This window comes from Salminus brasiliensis, chromosome 10 (assembly GCF_030463535.1).
Source record: "Salminus brasiliensis chromosome 10, fSalBra1.hap2, whole genome shotgun sequence".
Classification (NCBI taxonomy): Eukaryota; Metazoa; Chordata; class Actinopteri; order Characiformes; family Bryconidae; genus Salminus; species Salminus brasiliensis.
In genome coordinates this window covers 5395292-5412992 of record NC_132887.1, presented here as the reverse complement: position 1 = coordinate 5412992, position 17701 = coordinate 5395292, and the positions used below count along the sequence as shown (strand labels likewise).

Sequence of the window (17701 nt, the reverse complement as noted above, 5' to 3'; positions counted from 1 at the left end):
TGGGGCCTCCATGAGCATCAATAAGCCTTGAGATGGCCATGACCCTGTCACCAGTTTCACAGCTTGTCCTTCCTTGCCACTTTTGGTACTGACCACTGCATACCAGAGCCACCACACCACGTTGGAGACTGTTGGAGACCGGTTACCATGCTGCACTACACCAATACAATCCACCAATCCTTGGGCAAGACTCCTAACACTACATTGGTCCACCTCTGTAATGCGAGTAACCTTGTAAGTCGCTCTGGATAAGAGCATTAGCATTAATGTAAATGTCCCAGAAGAACCCACAAGACCTGCTTGATGTTCTGACCCAGTTGTCTAGTCAACACACTTTGGTTGGTTTGTCAAAGTGTCAGAGGTCATTGCAGTACGTCCATTTTCCTGCTGTCCACTTGCTGCTTAATATTTCTCACCTGCCAATTTGATGGTGCTAATGTTATGGCTGATCGATGTACGTCCATAAATACATCTACTTTTCAGATGGTGTGATGTTTGCTTCCAGAATTTGCTGGGATTTAACTGAACTTCCCTCTCCCAGTGAAACGCTCCCAGTGCCACTGGCTGCAAAGCACAACACAAGCCCAAAGCATGATGGATCCACCCCACGCTTAGCAGTTACCTCAATGAAATTCTGACGACGTGTTCCATGCCTTCCATGAAGTTTAAGGTGTCGCTGCACAGTAGAACAGTGCGTCAAATGCAAAGGCATGTTTGGTTGTTGGTGTTGCATGCTGGGTAAGAGCACTGCCTTCCCTGTGGAAGACTAGGGTTTGAACACATCATGCTATACCAACTAGTGTCCTTGGGCAAGACTCCTAGCGCTACATTCCTCTACCTGTACAACATAATCCAAATTGATCCGAGTGGCTTTGGATAAGAGCATCACCGTCATTCCAGCATCTGCTGAATCTAAATCTTCCTGAAGGTCTTTTGCAGTAAAACAGTGGTTTTCTCGGCATGTGCTTCCTTGCTAATGCAACGTAATTGGACAGCTGAACACGCTTAGCGGAGAAGGCTAGTATCACGCTGAGTGATGCGGGAGTTGAGGGCCATTTTACCCACCCGGAGAAGAGAAAATGAGGTCAGTTATCGCTGCTGTCCAATGAAAAACACGTTTTCTCCATGGCTTGAACCCTGTAGCTGCTTCTGTACACTGTGTGAATAATTCTGGACGAATGGACCAATAGAAATGCTCAAAACTACCTGGAATAAACTCTTATTTATATCATTGGACAATGGCAATTACATATGCAAGTTAAACCCTAATCCTAACCTGAACCTCAGTAACCCAAAACAGACTGCCAGGAGGTCTTTGTCCAGAAATGATACATAAACAAGTACACACACACACACACATACAGATACACACACACACACACACACACATACACACATACACACATACAGATACACACAGGCACCAAATATGCACAGGTATTAGCTCCTTAGAGTAAGTAAAGGGCTTTGAGTTCATAAGACTTTCAAACAGATTACTTTCCAATCCCTTTTGCCCCTCTGGACCATGCAGCATGCAAGAGGTGAGAGAGAGAGAGCGAGAGAGAAATAGAGAGAAAAGGGAAGAAGGTAAAGAGATGGTAAAGAGCTAGGGAGAGAGGATAAGAGAGGAAGTGAAGGTTGTGGTGCTACAGCAGTGATGCCCCCAGCAAATTCAAGGTTACACTCATGCACAACATTTCTATACAATATAACCTCAATATAATCTCTGATCTCCAATCACACAATGTTCTGAATGCCTTCAGAAGAATTTCACACAGGTCCGGACTTCTATGCAGTGAAACCGTGGACCGCTCCTCCAGGAGAACAGCTGTAAAATGGCTGTTGCTTTCTCTGCAGGGTTAGTGCCTGTTGTTAGGCTTGTTTCTTTAGCTGTTATTTGATCGTGCAGAGCAATCATCTGACATAATGACTCCCATGAGATTGCTGTCTATAGCATTATGGATCCACAACCGTTCGTAACAGATATGGTAGGTTGAAGGCACCCTTTCTGTGTTCTCCAAATGTGAACAGACGAAGAGAAAAACCTGTAAGAAGATTTCTGGAAAAACAATAGTTTTGGGTAGTTTAGCTGCAGGGCTATAGTTTGGTCATTCCTACACTGCTGGGTAGTTTTGGGTAGTTTGATTGCTGGGTTAGTTCCTTTTGTTGGGTGATTTATAGTGCTGGGAAGTGTTCGGCAGTTTATCTGCTGGGTTAGTGGCTGTTGGGTTATTTCCAGAGTGCTGGGTAGTCTTGGGTAGTTTAGCTGCTGGGTTAAGGCTTGATGTTGGGTTATTTCATCAGTGCTGGATAGTCTTGGGTAGTTTAGCTGCTGGGTTAAGGCTTGATGTTGGGTTATTTCCTTAGTGCTGGGTAGTCTTGGGTAGTTTAGCTGCAGGGTTAAGGCTTGATGTTGGGTTATTTCATCAGTGCTGGATAGTCTTGGGTAGTTTAGCTGCTGGGTTAAGGCTTGATGTTGGGTTATTTCCTTAGTGCTGGGTAGTCTTGGGTAGTTTAGCTGCTGGGTTAAGGCTTGATGTTGGGTTATTTCCTTAGTGCTGGGTAGTCTTGGGTAGTTTAGCTGCTGGGTTAAGGCTTGATGTTGGGTTATTTCCTTAGTGCTGGGTAGTCTTGGGTAGCTTAGCTGCTGGGTTAAGGCTTGACGTTGGGTTATTTCCTTAGTGCTGGATAGTCTTGGGTAGTTTAGCTGCAGGGTTAAGGCTTGATGTTGGGTTATTTCCTTAGTGCTGGATAGTCTTGGGTAGTTTAGCTGCAGGGTTAAGGCTTGATGTTGGGTTATTTCCTTAGTGCTGGGTAGTCTTGGGTAGTTTAGCTGCTGGGTTAAGGCTTGATGTTGGGTTATTTCCTTAGTGCTGGATAGTCTTGGGTAGTTTAGCTGCAGGGTTAAGGCTTGATGTTGGGTTATTTCCTTAGTGCTGGATAGTCTTGGGTAGTTTAGCTGCAGGGTTAAGGCTTGATGTTGGGTTATTTCCTTAGTGCTGGATAGTCTTGGGTAGTTTAGCTGCAGGGTTAAGGCTTGATGTTGGGTTATTTCCTTAGTGCTGGGTAGTCTTGGGTAGTTTAGCTGCAGGGTTAAGGCTTGATGTTGGGTTATTTCCTTAGTGCTGGATAGTCTTGGGTAGTTTAGCTGCAGGGTTAAGGCTTGATGTTGGGTTATTTCATTAGTGCTGGGTAGTCTTGGGTAGTTTAGCTGCAGGGTTAAGGCTTGATGTTGGGTTATTTCCTTAGTGCTGGGTAGTCTTGGGTAGTTTAGCTGCAGGGTTAAGGCTTGATGTTGGGTTATTTCCTTAGTGCTGGGTAGTCTTGGGTAGTTTAGCTGCAGGGTTAAGGCTTGTGTTAGGGCTTGGTTGTGTTATTTCCACAGTGCTAAACAGTTTTGGTAGTTTATCTGCTAGGTTAGTGTCTTTGGTTGCGTTATTTCCACAGTGCTGGGTAGTTTTGGGTAGTTTGATTGCTGGGTTAGTTTCTTTGGTTGGGTGATTCATAGTGCTGGGAAGTGTTAGGTAGTTTAGCTGCTGGGTTAAGGCTTGATGTTGGGTTATTTCCTCTGTGCTGGGTAGTTTGCATAGTTTAGTTGCTGGGCTTCATTTTTTTCCCACATTGCTGGGTAGTTTTTTTATTGTATTTTTTCATACTTGAGTTCACCCACCAGTTAAGCAGTGACCTGTACTAGACCCAGCACTGGGCACCCAAACTGAACCAGCCTTTAGAGTCTATATTAAAGTGTATATCTGAAAGAGCATTAAGGTATTATTTGCTCTATTAATTTCTTCATGTTGAATAACTGTTGTGTAACACTCTCTCTAGGTTTGCGTGTTATTTGTGCTAACGCTCTCTCTCGTGTTCTATTGCTTAAGTATCATCTCGGCCTATCATATTATTCATCTCATACATTTAAATAGCTATAAGAGCAATAGCTAAACACAAAAATGGATCCCTCTGTGAGGCAACAAGAGTGCTTCACTGCTCAGGAGACGGAGGGTGCTTGTTCATGCAAGGCTAACAGGAGCAAATATTTGCCTCATTCTCTTTGCAATATTACATTCCATTACTGTTAAACCACAGCAAATTAGGTGGAGAAAGCCCATTCACCAGAAATTAGCAGTCAAAATCAAGTGTGTGCACAGAAAGAGACAGCGGAAAGAGCCCAGCTGTGCCTTTTGTTTTGCCCAGCTCTGAAAATACTATGGAGCCTGATGTTTCTCCCTATGTACATCAGATAATAGCGGCGATAGTTAAGGTGCATTATATGCAGCCTACAATTATATAGGTTGCTGAGCTCTATTATAGAGGATGCATCAATGATTACTGAGGAATAATTTCCTTGCAGCACAGTTCTCTCTCACATTCTGCTGGTAAAATCACAGAAATATCAGGCTGTTCTGGATTTAGAACTTGCACTGATCTTATCAAATCAGTAAAGACTACATTTCATCTCAACTTGTGATCAGTCTGTTCCACAGTGCTCTGATTCGCAAAGCACCACATTACCAAAATGTATCTTGAAGGGTCAATATAATTATATAAATCCAATATATATATATATATATATATATATATATATATATATATATATATATATATATACATATATATGGCCAGAACCTACCAGTGGGTCACCTTAGAACAAGTCGACATGGAACTAAGGAGATGACTGTTGACTTCAGGAGAGTACAAGTACTTGACTCGAGTCAGAAAGTTTGCACTGTGGCCATTATTAGTTAACAATAAGCCTAGGAATGTGATCAGGCTTGGATTTTATATGGATAAATATATATATATATATATATATATATATATATATATTGCAATATTATTGACCCTTCAAATGGTCAGAACCTACCAGTGGGTCAACTATACACATCTATACCTTAGAACAAGTCGACATGGACAAAACTAAGGAGATGACTATTGACTTCAGGAGAGTACAAAATGACCACCCCCTCCCCCCCGGATATCAACCTGGAAATCACCAGGAGCACCAAATTCACCAGAGAACCTCACCTGGTCCCTCAACACCAGGGCCTCTACTTTCTAAGGTGACCGAGGAAAGCCCATCTTCCTAGCCCCATCCTCACCACGTTCTATAGAGGGACTGTGGAGAGCATCCTGAGCAGCTGCATCACTGTCTGGTTTGGGAATTGCAACATCTCTGACCACAAGAGCCTACAGAGAATAGTGAGAGAGATCACTGGGGTCTCTCTCTCTCTCTCCTCCATCACAAACATTTACACCCGCGCTGCATTCGCAAAGCTACAGCATCATGCATGACCCCAGTCACCCCTCACACAGGCTCTTCCCACTGCTGCCGTCTGGCAGAAGGTAGCGGAGCATCCGAGTCATCACTGCCAGACTTTGCAACAGCTTCTGCCCCCAAGCCATCAGACTTCTCAACACATAATGAATGAAGCTGGAGTGAGTTGATACCCTCTTTCACCTCACACACACACACATTTACTTCATACACATCTCTATTGATGCTCCCACCATGTGCCTACTTGCACACCTATCAGGTTACTTGCTGCTAATGACTGTATTGATAAGAACAGTTCTCTTCTACCTCAGTAACTGCTGTGTTTGCATATGCTATAAGCTGACTGGGTGTAGCTATATGTCATACCTCTGCTCCTTATCCCCATCATTCACATTCAGCACTGAGTGCTGTGTCTGCTTTAAACTGTCCTGTCTGTTTACTGTGCCTTATGTCTTGTATTTACTGTATTTATTGTATTATTCTGATTCCATGTTTGAGCATTTATGTATCTGTACTCTACTGTTTCTGGTCCTGCAGGAACATAATTTCGCTCCACTGTGTACCTGTACTCAGATGGAATGACAATAAAAGCCTCTGAACTGACTTGACTCGAGTCAGAAAGTTTGCACTGTGGTCATTATTAGTTAACAATAAGCCTAGGAATGTGATCAGGCTTGGATTTTAGATGGCTATAGTAAGTAATTCACTTAAATTTACATATTTAATTCAAATATTAAGTCTAGAAGACACTAGCTGGGGTTTCCCTCCACATATTATCTGCATATTTTGGCACATTAAATAAACAAAGATTAGGAAATACTCTACTACTTCAAATTATCTGGAACTGACTCAAAAACATTATTTTAACTGGTTTCATTTATGTCAAACAAATGATTTATTATTTGATTCTTATTATTAAAATTTAATCATGATTACATTTTCAGACACATTTATCTCTAAATTTGTCCCACTTCTTCTAGTCTGCATACTTTTTTTAATTTAATGTAACACACTTAGTATTAAACAGTTAAGTGAGATTCTGTTCCTCTTTATCTTTGCATTTAATTTATGATTTTTCTCCATATTTATAACTCTTTTATCTATTTTATCCAATATTACTAAATAAACACTTCTTTTCTCTGGTTGGTGAGACTGATCCACTTGTCATATTAAATAACACTGCCACTTTTTCTGACCACTGTGGCTCTGGAAGTCTGCTAGCTGCCTCATGTTGCTTTGAAAACTCACATAATCAAAGCGCTGATTGTCAGGCTGCTTTCATAGTTGACACGTACTGTTAATTGGCATTCAGACTAATATGACTCATATGGCCGCCTTTGTAATTGTGATTGAAAGTCCTTTTCATGTGGTGTTTCATGTGGTGTTTGCATTATTCCATTATTTGGTCAACGCTTTAAGAAAGGAAAGCCTAAATATAGTCCACCAATGCTAAAAGAAGGCTCATGAGTGTGTTATGGCCCCACCCGCCGAGGGACGAACCCAGTAAAACGAACGCACTTCTTATAGCAGTTTTTCAAGTTGAGTTCGAGAAGAGTAACATTCATTTAACATGTCATTTGCCTTAAAATGTTTGCTTACTGCACGTCATCACATTAATTAGTCTATAATAAATTAAATAAAGGGTTTCTGAAGAGCTTTAATTAGTCCCTTATGCCTCTCGCATTAATGTGTCATAATTCATCTCTTCATTTGAAGCCTCTGCCATCGCAATGCTGAGGACAGTCTTAAGAGAAATTGCTGAGTCACATGTAAAGTGACAAAGGAGGAGTCAACTCTAGTCAACAGAGCAATTCACAAATGTCAAGATTCACGTCTAGGAGTATTGAAATCTATATTTTCTTTTTTTTATTATTCTTTTAATAATAATGCCCCCTAGCACTAGCAACGCTCCCGACACTAGCACTGTAAGTATTGAACACGTCTCCTCCGATACAAGCAAAGCCAACCACCACCTCTCTTCTAATTGCAGCTAATGTGGCATCGCCTGCAGCTGATTCGCTCGGAGGAAAGTGCCGGGTCCCCAGCTCCGTCTGACCATCTTACAGAAGCCTGTGCCAGCCAACACTGCTTAATAGTAATGAGGGGAGAGAGCACCATCTACCCACCTGGAGAGAGCATGGCCAATTGTGTTCTCTCAGACTCTGGCTGCTGATGGCAAAGCGTTATGGCTTGGGATTCAAACTCACGACACACAGGCCAAAGGTGTGGCACATTTGACCACTATTGATTTGGGGGTGGTAATTAAATTGGTGGTAAATAAAATTATAACAATCAGTAGTAATAGAAAATTATAATAAGGGAATGAAAGCATGAAGTCACTTTTTAAAAAATGGTTTTGTGGATCATGAATGTGCTGAGAACTTATTTAACCATGCATTGAACTGTAACTCGTGAAGAAACTTGAGACCATCCATTAAATAATCTTCTTCAGAAACTGGTTTTATGCTCTTTTTCACCGTGTACCACTTCCCCCCTTAGAACTACTTGCTGGCACTGTGTGTGTGGTCATTCTGGCTAGTGAACGGGCTCCAGCAGTGGAACCTGTTCTCAGACAGAGCAAATGTGACTGAAAGAGAGGTCACCACAGCTGAGTGTCTACAGCTACAAACGCTGCCCCCATCTGCTCAAGCTGGCCTGCAAGGCGATCCAGGTGGACACAGCCAAATGAGACTCAACAGACCTGTGTGTGTGTGTTGGGGGGAGGGAGGTAGTGTATGTGGGGTTAGCATGTGTAAGTTTGAAGTGATGAGGTAATGAAGTGAGTAAGAACTTTTAATAAAAGCTAATAGTTATCTTAAAGTGAGAGAATCCATCTGTAGGTTTATAAACAGAAGAAGGAGGAAGAGGAGGAGGAAAAGGAAGAGGAGGAGGAGGAAAAGGAGAGGAAAAAGGAGTACAGCATGAAGAAGGAGGAGGAAGAGGAGGAGGAAAAGGAGAGGAAAAAGGAGTACAGCATGGAGAAGAAGGAGGAAGAGGAGGATGAAAGGGAGAGGAAAAGGGATTATAGCATGGAGAATAAGGAGGAAGAGGAGGAGGAAAAGGAAGAGGAAAAAGGAGTACAGCATGGAAAAGAAGGAGGGAGAGGAGGAGAAGAAAAAGAAGGAGGGAGAGGAGGAGAAGAAAAAAAAATAAAAGAAGAAGGACAACAGAGAAGAAGAAGATAAAGAAGTAGAAGATGACGAAGGACAACAAGGAAAGGAAAAAGGAGGAGGATGAGAAAGAGACAAAAATAGAGAAGAAGGAGGACAAAAAGGAGTTGAAGAAGGAGGAGAGAAAAAGAAGGAGGACAACAGTGAAAAGAAGAAGAGGGAGGAGAAGGTGAAGATGGAGTAGAAGAAGGAGGACAACACAGAAGAAGGAGAAAGAAGAAGAGGAGAAAAATGAGGAGGAGGACAAGAAGAAGAAGGAGGAGGAAGTGGAGAACAGGAAATAAAGAAGAAAAGGAAGCTGAAGGTAAAAAGAAGAAAAAGAAAAGGATGCTGTTGGTGATGATGATGATAATGAGGAGGAGGAGGAGGATTATGATGATGACAATAATGATGATGAGGACGATTATGATGATGAAGGCCACTGCTCCAGCACATAGTTGTCACTTGTGAGGCAGAATCAAAGTCATAAAACCATAAAACCATAAAATACGGACATCGACCAAATTCTCCAGCTTTGTCCTTTATGTTCAACCATGAAAAATTATACATGTGCCAGCTCCAACATACACACACACACACACACACACACACACACACACACACACACACAGACACAGAGAGAACGCACTGGGCTCTTTTCTTTGCCTGTTGTGTTTTTAACGCCCATTTCCCTGCATTCGCAATACAATATGTTCTTATCTCTGCTTTCTTATGCAAATGAGACAGCCTCCCTTTTTGCGAGTGTCACAGCTGTACATTTGGAAACAGCCTTTATAATTGCCTGTAATTATCTGAGACCAGACTACTTCAAAACATCCTGGTAATTTGATGGAGTGGAAGGGAGGGGGTGAGTGTGCTACTGAGAAGACGCTGTGTTTCGGCAGAGAAAGCCAAACTGCTGTGGAGGAGAGATGCAGGGGGGGGTAAGGCAGCTCAGTAAAAAGCACACCCTACACCAGGAACCACAGACCAGGCCGTAATTATCTCTGCAAAGCTTTCTGGGCAATGAAACCACAAATAAAAGCCACCTGCAGAAAAGAGCTCTCAAAACAGAGCAAACTGACTTAATAACCTTAACATAATAACTATAGACAGAACCGCCACAGACTGCCAAATTAAAGCTCAGCAAAAGAGCCAATCAAGGGCCGAGTGACCGCTGATTAAATGGGTATGACTGTATCATGAGTAGAACTCAAATAAACCATAAATAAATAAATAAATAATTATTTATAAAGATTTCTACACAAAATTAACAGAAACACATTTGGTAAGTGCTCTGACCTGCATTATAACTGGGAGGTCCGGTGAAGCAAGGGTGCTAGCAGGGTGCTGGGATAAAAGCTAACCATACCAGAGCCTACTGGAATCTCTTAGCCATAGCTAAAGGCACATCGTCCCGACTAGACATCAAAAGGACCCAGAAAAGAGGGCAGCACTATCCAGTAAGACTAGGCTAGGCTAGGCTAGGCTAGGCTGTGCTAGGATAGGCTACGCTACGAGGCTGCTGTGAGCCGCCGCAGCAATGTAAACTAGCCAACTAGCCAACACAAACAAAGCTCATCACCCCCCAAAAGCCCCCCGTAAAAGCACAACCAGCACCTTTCATTCTGTGGCAAAATAACAGGGTGGTAAACAGGGTTGTAAAACTGGACAAAAGTATTGGGACACCTGCTCATTCACTGTGTCTCCTGTGAGTTTAGTCTCCTTGCTTTCGTTGGTGTAACTGTCTACAATCTGTCTACCAGATTGTGGAGCATTGCTGTGAAGATTTGATTGCATTTACAGACTAGAGCGTCAGTGAGGTCAGAATGTTGAATGATGATCACCACACCACCCCACCTTATCTCCAACTCCCCAACTCATGCCAAAAGTACTGGATGGAGCACCAACCATCATTCCATCAATCCAGAGAATACAGGTCTTCCACTGCTCCACAGCACAGCAATGCTCGGGTGCCTTGTACCCCCTCTAGCCCACGCCTGGCATTATGTTGGCATGGTGCCAACAGGTTCATGTTGACTATCTGCTCCAAAGAGTCCTATTCTATTGGCAGCAGTACTTCTCTACAGGGACTAGACGAGCTGTGTGTGACTGTGTGCATTTACACATCTGTGTCAGCACTGGGTGCATCTTAACATTGCTAAATGAATTTATTAGAAGGGGTGTCCACAAACATTTGAGCCATGTGGTCGTCGGGGATTGTGCTACAGTAGTAGCTGTCTGAATCATGCCTTATAGTCATATTTGTAAGCAGTAACCGGTTGTCAATTGCTTCTTTTCTGACCCTTCGTATGTGCTTTTATAGCTAGCCGTTCCGCCTGGAGCCTGGTGCTAGAAGCTAAGCTTTCCACAAGTGATGTGAATTGCTCGTAGTCAGCGTGCCACGCTGAGTGCAGTTAAGGCTTATGTAACGGATGTATAAATAAATGTCCCTGACACTCCACAGATGGCCTGGCCTCCCCCACAGAGGGCAGCTCCGGCTGAGGCGAGAGAGCCAGGTCCTGGCCCTGCCCTGAGCATTTAGAGCTTCATCACCATCCCAAAACAAGCCCAGTGCTGCTCATACACGACTGCTCTGACCAGCAGGCCGGCAGGCCAACAGGCCACCCACCTGGGCACCCAGGTGTGCAGCTCCGACCCAACTAAAACAGGTGGGCTTTGTTTTGCTTCATGATAAACGTGCTGCAGCTGCTGCAGGTTTTGGGCCATTAAGAGCGGGGTGGAAGCTGGGAAGTAGCTTGGAGAGTGTCCTCTATGGAGAGTGTGCACTGGATAGCAGCAGTGTGTGAGGCCACTACAGCATCAAATGTTTGGGTACTTTAAACACTCTATTGGTGGTACGGTCAACAATGAAACCTCACTAACACTCTTGTCGCTGAATACAATTATATCCGCACAGCAAAGCTGCTCCAGAATCTAGTAGAAAGCCTTCTTCTCTGGACAGTAGAGACAGTTACTACAACACAAGCAGGAAAGTTCTTTTTTATACCCTTGTTTAATTTCAGTAGAATACCAGAGCCTACTGGAATCTCTTAGCCATAGCTAAAGGCACATCGTCCCGACTAGACATCAAAAGGACCCAGAAAAGAGGGCAGCACTATCCAGTAAGACTAGGCTAGGCTAGGCTAGGCTGTGCTAGGATAGGCTACGCTACGAGGCTGCTGTGAGCCACCGCAGCAATGTAAACAAGCCAACTAGCCAACACAAACAAAGCTTATCACCCCCTAACCCCCCCAAGCCCCCTGTAAAAGCACAACCAGCACCTTTCATTCTGTGGCAAAATAACAGGGTGGTAAACAGGGTTGTAAAACTGGACAAAAGTATTGGGACACCTGCTCATTCACTGTGTCTCCTGTGAGTTTAGTCTCCTTGCTTTCGTTGGTGTAACTGTCTACAATCTGTCTACCAGATTGTGGAGCATTGCTGTGAAGATTTGATTGCATTTACAGACTAGAGCGTCAGTGAGGTCAGAATGTTGAATGATGATCACCACACCACCCCACCTTATCTCCAACTCCCCAACTCATGCCAAAAGTACTGGATGGAGCACCAACCATCATTCCATCAATCCAGAGAATGCAGGTCTTCCACTGCTCCACAGCACAGCAATGCTCGGGTGCCTCCTCTAGCCCACGCCTGGCATTATGTTGGCATGGAAACAATTAATGAGCAGGTGTCCCAATACTTGTGTCTAGAGCTGGGTAGCACCACTGATTTCCTGAATTGATTCAATTCAGATTTACAAGGTCACAATTCAATTCAATTTCTGATTCGATTGGATTCAATTCAACATTGATTCATTTGATTCATCAAATTCATTCAAATGAAGATCAATTTGAATCAAAAAATCTGCAGTTTCACTCAGCCAATTCAAGTTGAAGATATAAGGAGTGTTTCAGCCTAGACTAGTTTGTTGAAAGGGGAGGCAACACAGGTTAGCCAATCAGAACAGAGATCATTAACATATATCGATCTTAAAGGCACAGTAAAAAAAACAAAAAAAAAAACAGCCTATTTAAGGGATAGAGCGAGGTTGAAAAAATAAAAATGGCTTTTGGTATATAAACCCACTAAAGTCATAAATACACTTTAGGGGATAATATGGCAAATGCACCCATTAGAATTTATTAGACATTCAGTTGAATGTAAGGTAAAGTATCTGCAATGTACAGAAAATGTACATGTACATATACAGACTTATTGGGATAAGAAATAAATAATAATAATAGTAATTAAAGGAAAACAAAAAAAAACAAAAAACAAAAACAAAACAAAGATATATATATATATATATATATATATATATATATATATATATATATATATACTGTAAATTGCATGTATAGCAAAATTATAATAATGTAAAAAAATAATAATGTATACTGAATGCACAAAGAAATACATTACTTAATAGGGGATAATATAGCAAATGCGCCCCTTAGCATAACACAGCTATCTGCTTATTATTTTTACACATTATATCAATAGTATTAGTATATCAATAGTACTATTAGTAGTAATAGTATATAGTAATAGTACTTGTTATATGGTATATTTGGCAGCGCTCATCTTCACTTTTATCAAACTGTGTGTTTTGGTATTAAGAGCAGGTTGTTCCTAAAAAACCCAGTTTTTCTACTTAACTACTTTTCCTACTTTAACTACTGTTAAATCCTTTAAGTTGGTTGAAACAGCTGAAATATGGTAGAAACAAGGTAGAACTGTCACGGACATTGTTTGCCATTGTGTGATACCATTGTCCTCCAGGTGCTGAATCTTTCCGTCGGTGCAAACCAACACAGAAAACATCAGCACGTTTATATGAAACACATTTTGAAAAGCGAAAATGTCCCCAAACTTTTGGTCGGCAGTGTATGCATGTGCAGAAAGAGAGCAGTACCTCAGACTGAGTGACGGGCGTCTGGCTGATTCCTGTGCTGACCGAGGTCCAGGAGCGCGCAGTGAGGACGCAGGCGAACAGAGGGTACAGGTCACCAGCCCCCAGTCGCCTGCTGTACCGCTCTATGCCCTTCATGTCCCCCTTTATCAAACTCTGCCACAGTCTGCAGTAGTCCATGCGGAAGTCCTGGTTCAGCACCTTGGGCAGGGGCAAATGCAGATACAGAGGCACTTTGAACACAGGAGGAAACAGGAGCCAGCGAGGCTTGCCGGGCTAAATCAGGGCTCAGGGTCTCTCCTTGCAATTTGCAGAATAATGTATTCAAGTGGAGAAGCGTGGATTTTCTGCTGATACCATGAGCATGAGGTCAATACCGATACCAAAGGTTAAGGGCCTAAAAGCTACAATTTAATTCGAACAGGACACTTAAGGCCCAACAGAGCATCTACAGGTGTTCACCTGTTGAATCAGCTGATTGTGAGCAGTGTAAGGGTTCACTTTAAGATGTGGGTCCATTAAGGGTTTGGTTTAGGGGGAATTAAGAGAAAGTGAATTTAGTAGATATTCAGTTGAATGTAAGGTAAAGTATCTGCAATGTACAGAAAATGTACTGTTCAATGTAGGTGAGTTATCTAAACCTAGACCTTCCAGTCTGTTTTTTTTTTTTTTTTTTACAATTTTACAATTTTGTAATTTTACATTTAATTTTATTTCCAATATTTCTTTTTATAAAAAGTCTGCTTTATAACACTATCATGCAAAAGGTTAAGTTTGATCCATCATATTTAATATTTGTGTTACAGGTCCCGTCTGTATTACTGTGATTTAGATAAAGGCTCCTAAGGAACATCTACTTGTTGATGATTTGTCCTTATTTTCAGAAGATCACTAGTTTGAATCCCAAGGCCCAAAAGGGAATAGAATACAGCAACGCTACTGACGCTATTTTTGCTGATGCTAATAATATTGTGGGTCATAAATATTGGCTAATGTAGACCAGACAATGTGTGCAGATCAATTTAAATGTTCAATTTTTAATTTGATGAAAAGTTACTGTTTGTATACAGACTTGTTGGGCTTTACACACTCTATTGGTGGTACTGTCAACAATGACAGAAAAGAGCCCATATCCTGGAAAACTGAATTTTGCTCACACTAAGAGTACAATGTTAAACACAGTTAAAGCCCCAGTTCAGTCCAAATTATCAGGCCAATTAATCCATATACAAACTAAGCAAAACAGACCTGCATATGCACACACATAACTTGCCCAGTCCCTGTAGAGAGCTCCTGGCAATAGAAAAGGGCATTAATTACTGGCACACTACTGGTGATATTTTTGCTGATGCTAATAATACTGGGCATCAAAAATATCATTCGATGTAGACCAGACAATATATATATATATATATATATATATATATATATATATATATATATATATATATATATATATATATATATATAATGAGATCATATTAAATGTTTCATTTTTAATTTGATAAAAAGTTGGGATAATAAATAAATAATAATAATAATAATAATAATAATTAAAGGGAAAAACTCCAAAAAACAAAAACAAACAAACAAACAAAATATATATATATATATTTATCTACTGTAAATTGCATGTATAGCTAAAGTATGATAATGTAATAAAATAATAATGTCAACTGAATGTACAAAGAAATACAATAATAAAGGATTCAAAATCTAATAAATTAAAACAAATAATTAATAATGAAAAATATAATATGATGTGATTATATATAATATGATATATATATATATATATATATAATATGAAAAATATAATATGATGAAAATATAATATCATGTGATTTGGATATGTCGAAATCTCAGGTGGTTTTAGTGAGCGTGTTGTTTACAGCTTCTTCAGTGAAAGGGGTTGCAATAACTAAATGGCCTGCAAATCCCTCACAGACAGAGAGATAGAGAGACAGAGAGTGAAAACTAAAGAGAGATGCATCATTAACATGCAGGTAGTGGATAGAACCACTTTACAACTTCTACACTTTAATTAATATGGCTACAACGTATATAGTAAGGAGAACACACTGGCCACGAACAAAAATAACACTACAGCCAGGAATTAACATTCTGGGCCAAGCCGCGCTAAACTCTGAAGTCATTACTCGCAAATTGGTTCCATTATGGGCTGAACGAGTAGAACAGCTCTCCAACGCTCTCTTCTTTTATACGCGGGCATCAGAAGTGCATATTTATCACCAAATTATCTTCATGAATGCATTTACGGCTCCCACACATCTTGCAGAGGCCTGGGAAATGGATGTGGCCGTGCTTTGTCGTTGTGTGTGTGTGTGTTTTTGGTGTGTGTGTAGGAGTGCGGTCCTAAAACACACAGCAAAGCTGCAGGTCGCCTTCTAATGAAATGCTTTTACGCCGCTGTGGCGCGGGCAGGCCTGAGAGCAGGCCTGACCTGAGAGGCAGCGGGTGAATAATGGAGTGTAATATGTGATGTATTTGCTTTTGTGGCGCGAGCCGGCGCACAGCCAGCCGATGTCTCACCTGATACAAGCCGTGATCGAGTAAAACAATTTCCGTCTTATTGCTTTTCGGGCACTTTCTCACCAGCACGTTACCGGGGTGGGGGTCACAATGCACAAAGCCGTGCACAAATATCATCTCGCTGTACATTTTACCCAAGTTCCTGGAAATCTGTAGGCAGAGTAGGAGGAGAGAGGGAGAATTATTATTATTGACATCACTGTACATGAAAGGTGTCATGCTTTCTTATACAGAATTAAATATTAAAAATTTAAATAAATAAATAAATAAATAAATAATAAATACACCCACCCTCAGCCTCTTCTTAGGCTCACTCATTTGCTATATTTCATGGAAATCTCAGTTAATGGTCAAAACAAGGCACCTGTCATCCTAACCTGCAGCCTATCACAGTAAAGTGGGCGGGCCTGGGGCAGGGCTTCTGCTGTGCCTCCATCCACACTCAAATGCCCGGCCTTTTTGGTCGTGCCTGGTCAATTTACATGTTTTGTTGATGCTCCAAGTGTAAATTAGTCACACTTCTGCACACTGAGGCATTTGCAAAGATTACATCACCATTTTATATGGTACACAATATGTCCAAATGTTTGTGGACACCATTTCTAATGAATGCATTCAGCTACTTTAAGTTGCGCCCATTGTTGGCACCTATTGTCCAGTCCCTGTAGAGAAGTACTGCCAATAGAATAGGACTCTCTGGAGCAGATGAACATGAACATATTGACACTATGTCTCCTAATGCCAGGCGTGGGCTAGAGTGGGGGGTATAGAAGCCCCCAAGCATTGAGCTGTGGAGCAGTGGAAGAACTGTGTTCTCTGGAATGATGGATGGTGCTCCATCCAATAATTTTGGGATGAGCTGGGGAAATGGTGATGAGCTGAGGTGGTGATCATCTAACATTCTGACCCAAAACATGCAGAAAACGATATATTTAAGTTTACGTTTCCTATAAATTATATTTTTTGCTTTAAAATAAAATATATATATTTTTGTTGCCCTCAAGTGGCATTTATAAGCAATTTTAGATAATACATAAATACATAAATAAATAAGATGTTGACAATTGGATCAAATCTCAACTTCAGGATTGAAAATTGCATTGGATCAAATCCTCCCAACAATGTTCCAACACAGTGTAAAGCTTTTCCAGAAGCATTTCCAGCAGAGGAGATGCTTTACTGTAGTAAAATGGGACAAACCTAACAGTTCGGATGAGCAGGTGTCCACAAACTACAATCTGCTCAAGTGGTCCTTTACGAAACCATCCACTGAAGTACTTTAGGGAAGCAAAAGTGAGCCACTTCTATATTTAAGCGTGTAACTGATTATCCTCCCAGATAATAATAAAAAGAGGCCTAACCCAGCTCTGGTTATTAGCCCAAGCATGTGTTATGAGCATGTTAACAGTGCCAAGTTGGTTCTGCAGCAGGAAACAGACAAACTGACAGGACCGAACGTGTTTATTACGAAACAACCCCCGTGCAATTATTCCACCCACACGACAGCTTTGAAGATAAGCTGTGATAAGCATCTCCTTTAAAGTGTGTAATAAAGTGTGGGAAAAAAGGCACAGTATGGAAATGTCATGTCAGCGGAGGCTGAGCGAGAGAGGCAGCGGCGGCACACGTCCTTTCAAACATCACTCACTCCGGCTGGTGTCATGTTACAATTTTCCCGGCTTTGTTCCAAGAGTCAAGTCTAACCCAATTCAAGTAAACAATAATAAAAACCTCAAAAACCTTTTTCTGCATTTTTTTCGGAGTGTGCTGACTCACGGGCTTCCATTGTGTGTGGAGATTTCAGGG

At 41.5% G+C, this 17701-nt stretch overlaps 1 protein-coding gene across 2 annotated transcripts in view; it reads right to left on the bottom strand.

Moving 5' to 3' along the window:
• adck1 (aarF domain containing kinase 1) overlaps nt 1-17701 on the bottom strand; it is a 223748-nt gene that overhangs the window by 37611 nt on the left and 168436 nt on the right. For both annotated transcript variants that reach the window (XM_072689029.1, XM_072689028.1), the window contains exons 8-9: nt 15896-16045; nt 13346-13543 (exon numbers count right to left, since the gene is read on the bottom strand). In XM_072689029.1, coding sequence (XP_072545130.1) covers nt 13346-13543; nt 15896-16045 — 348 coding nt within the window. The remainder of the gene's footprint in view (nt 1-13345; nt 13544-15895; nt 16046-17701) is intronic.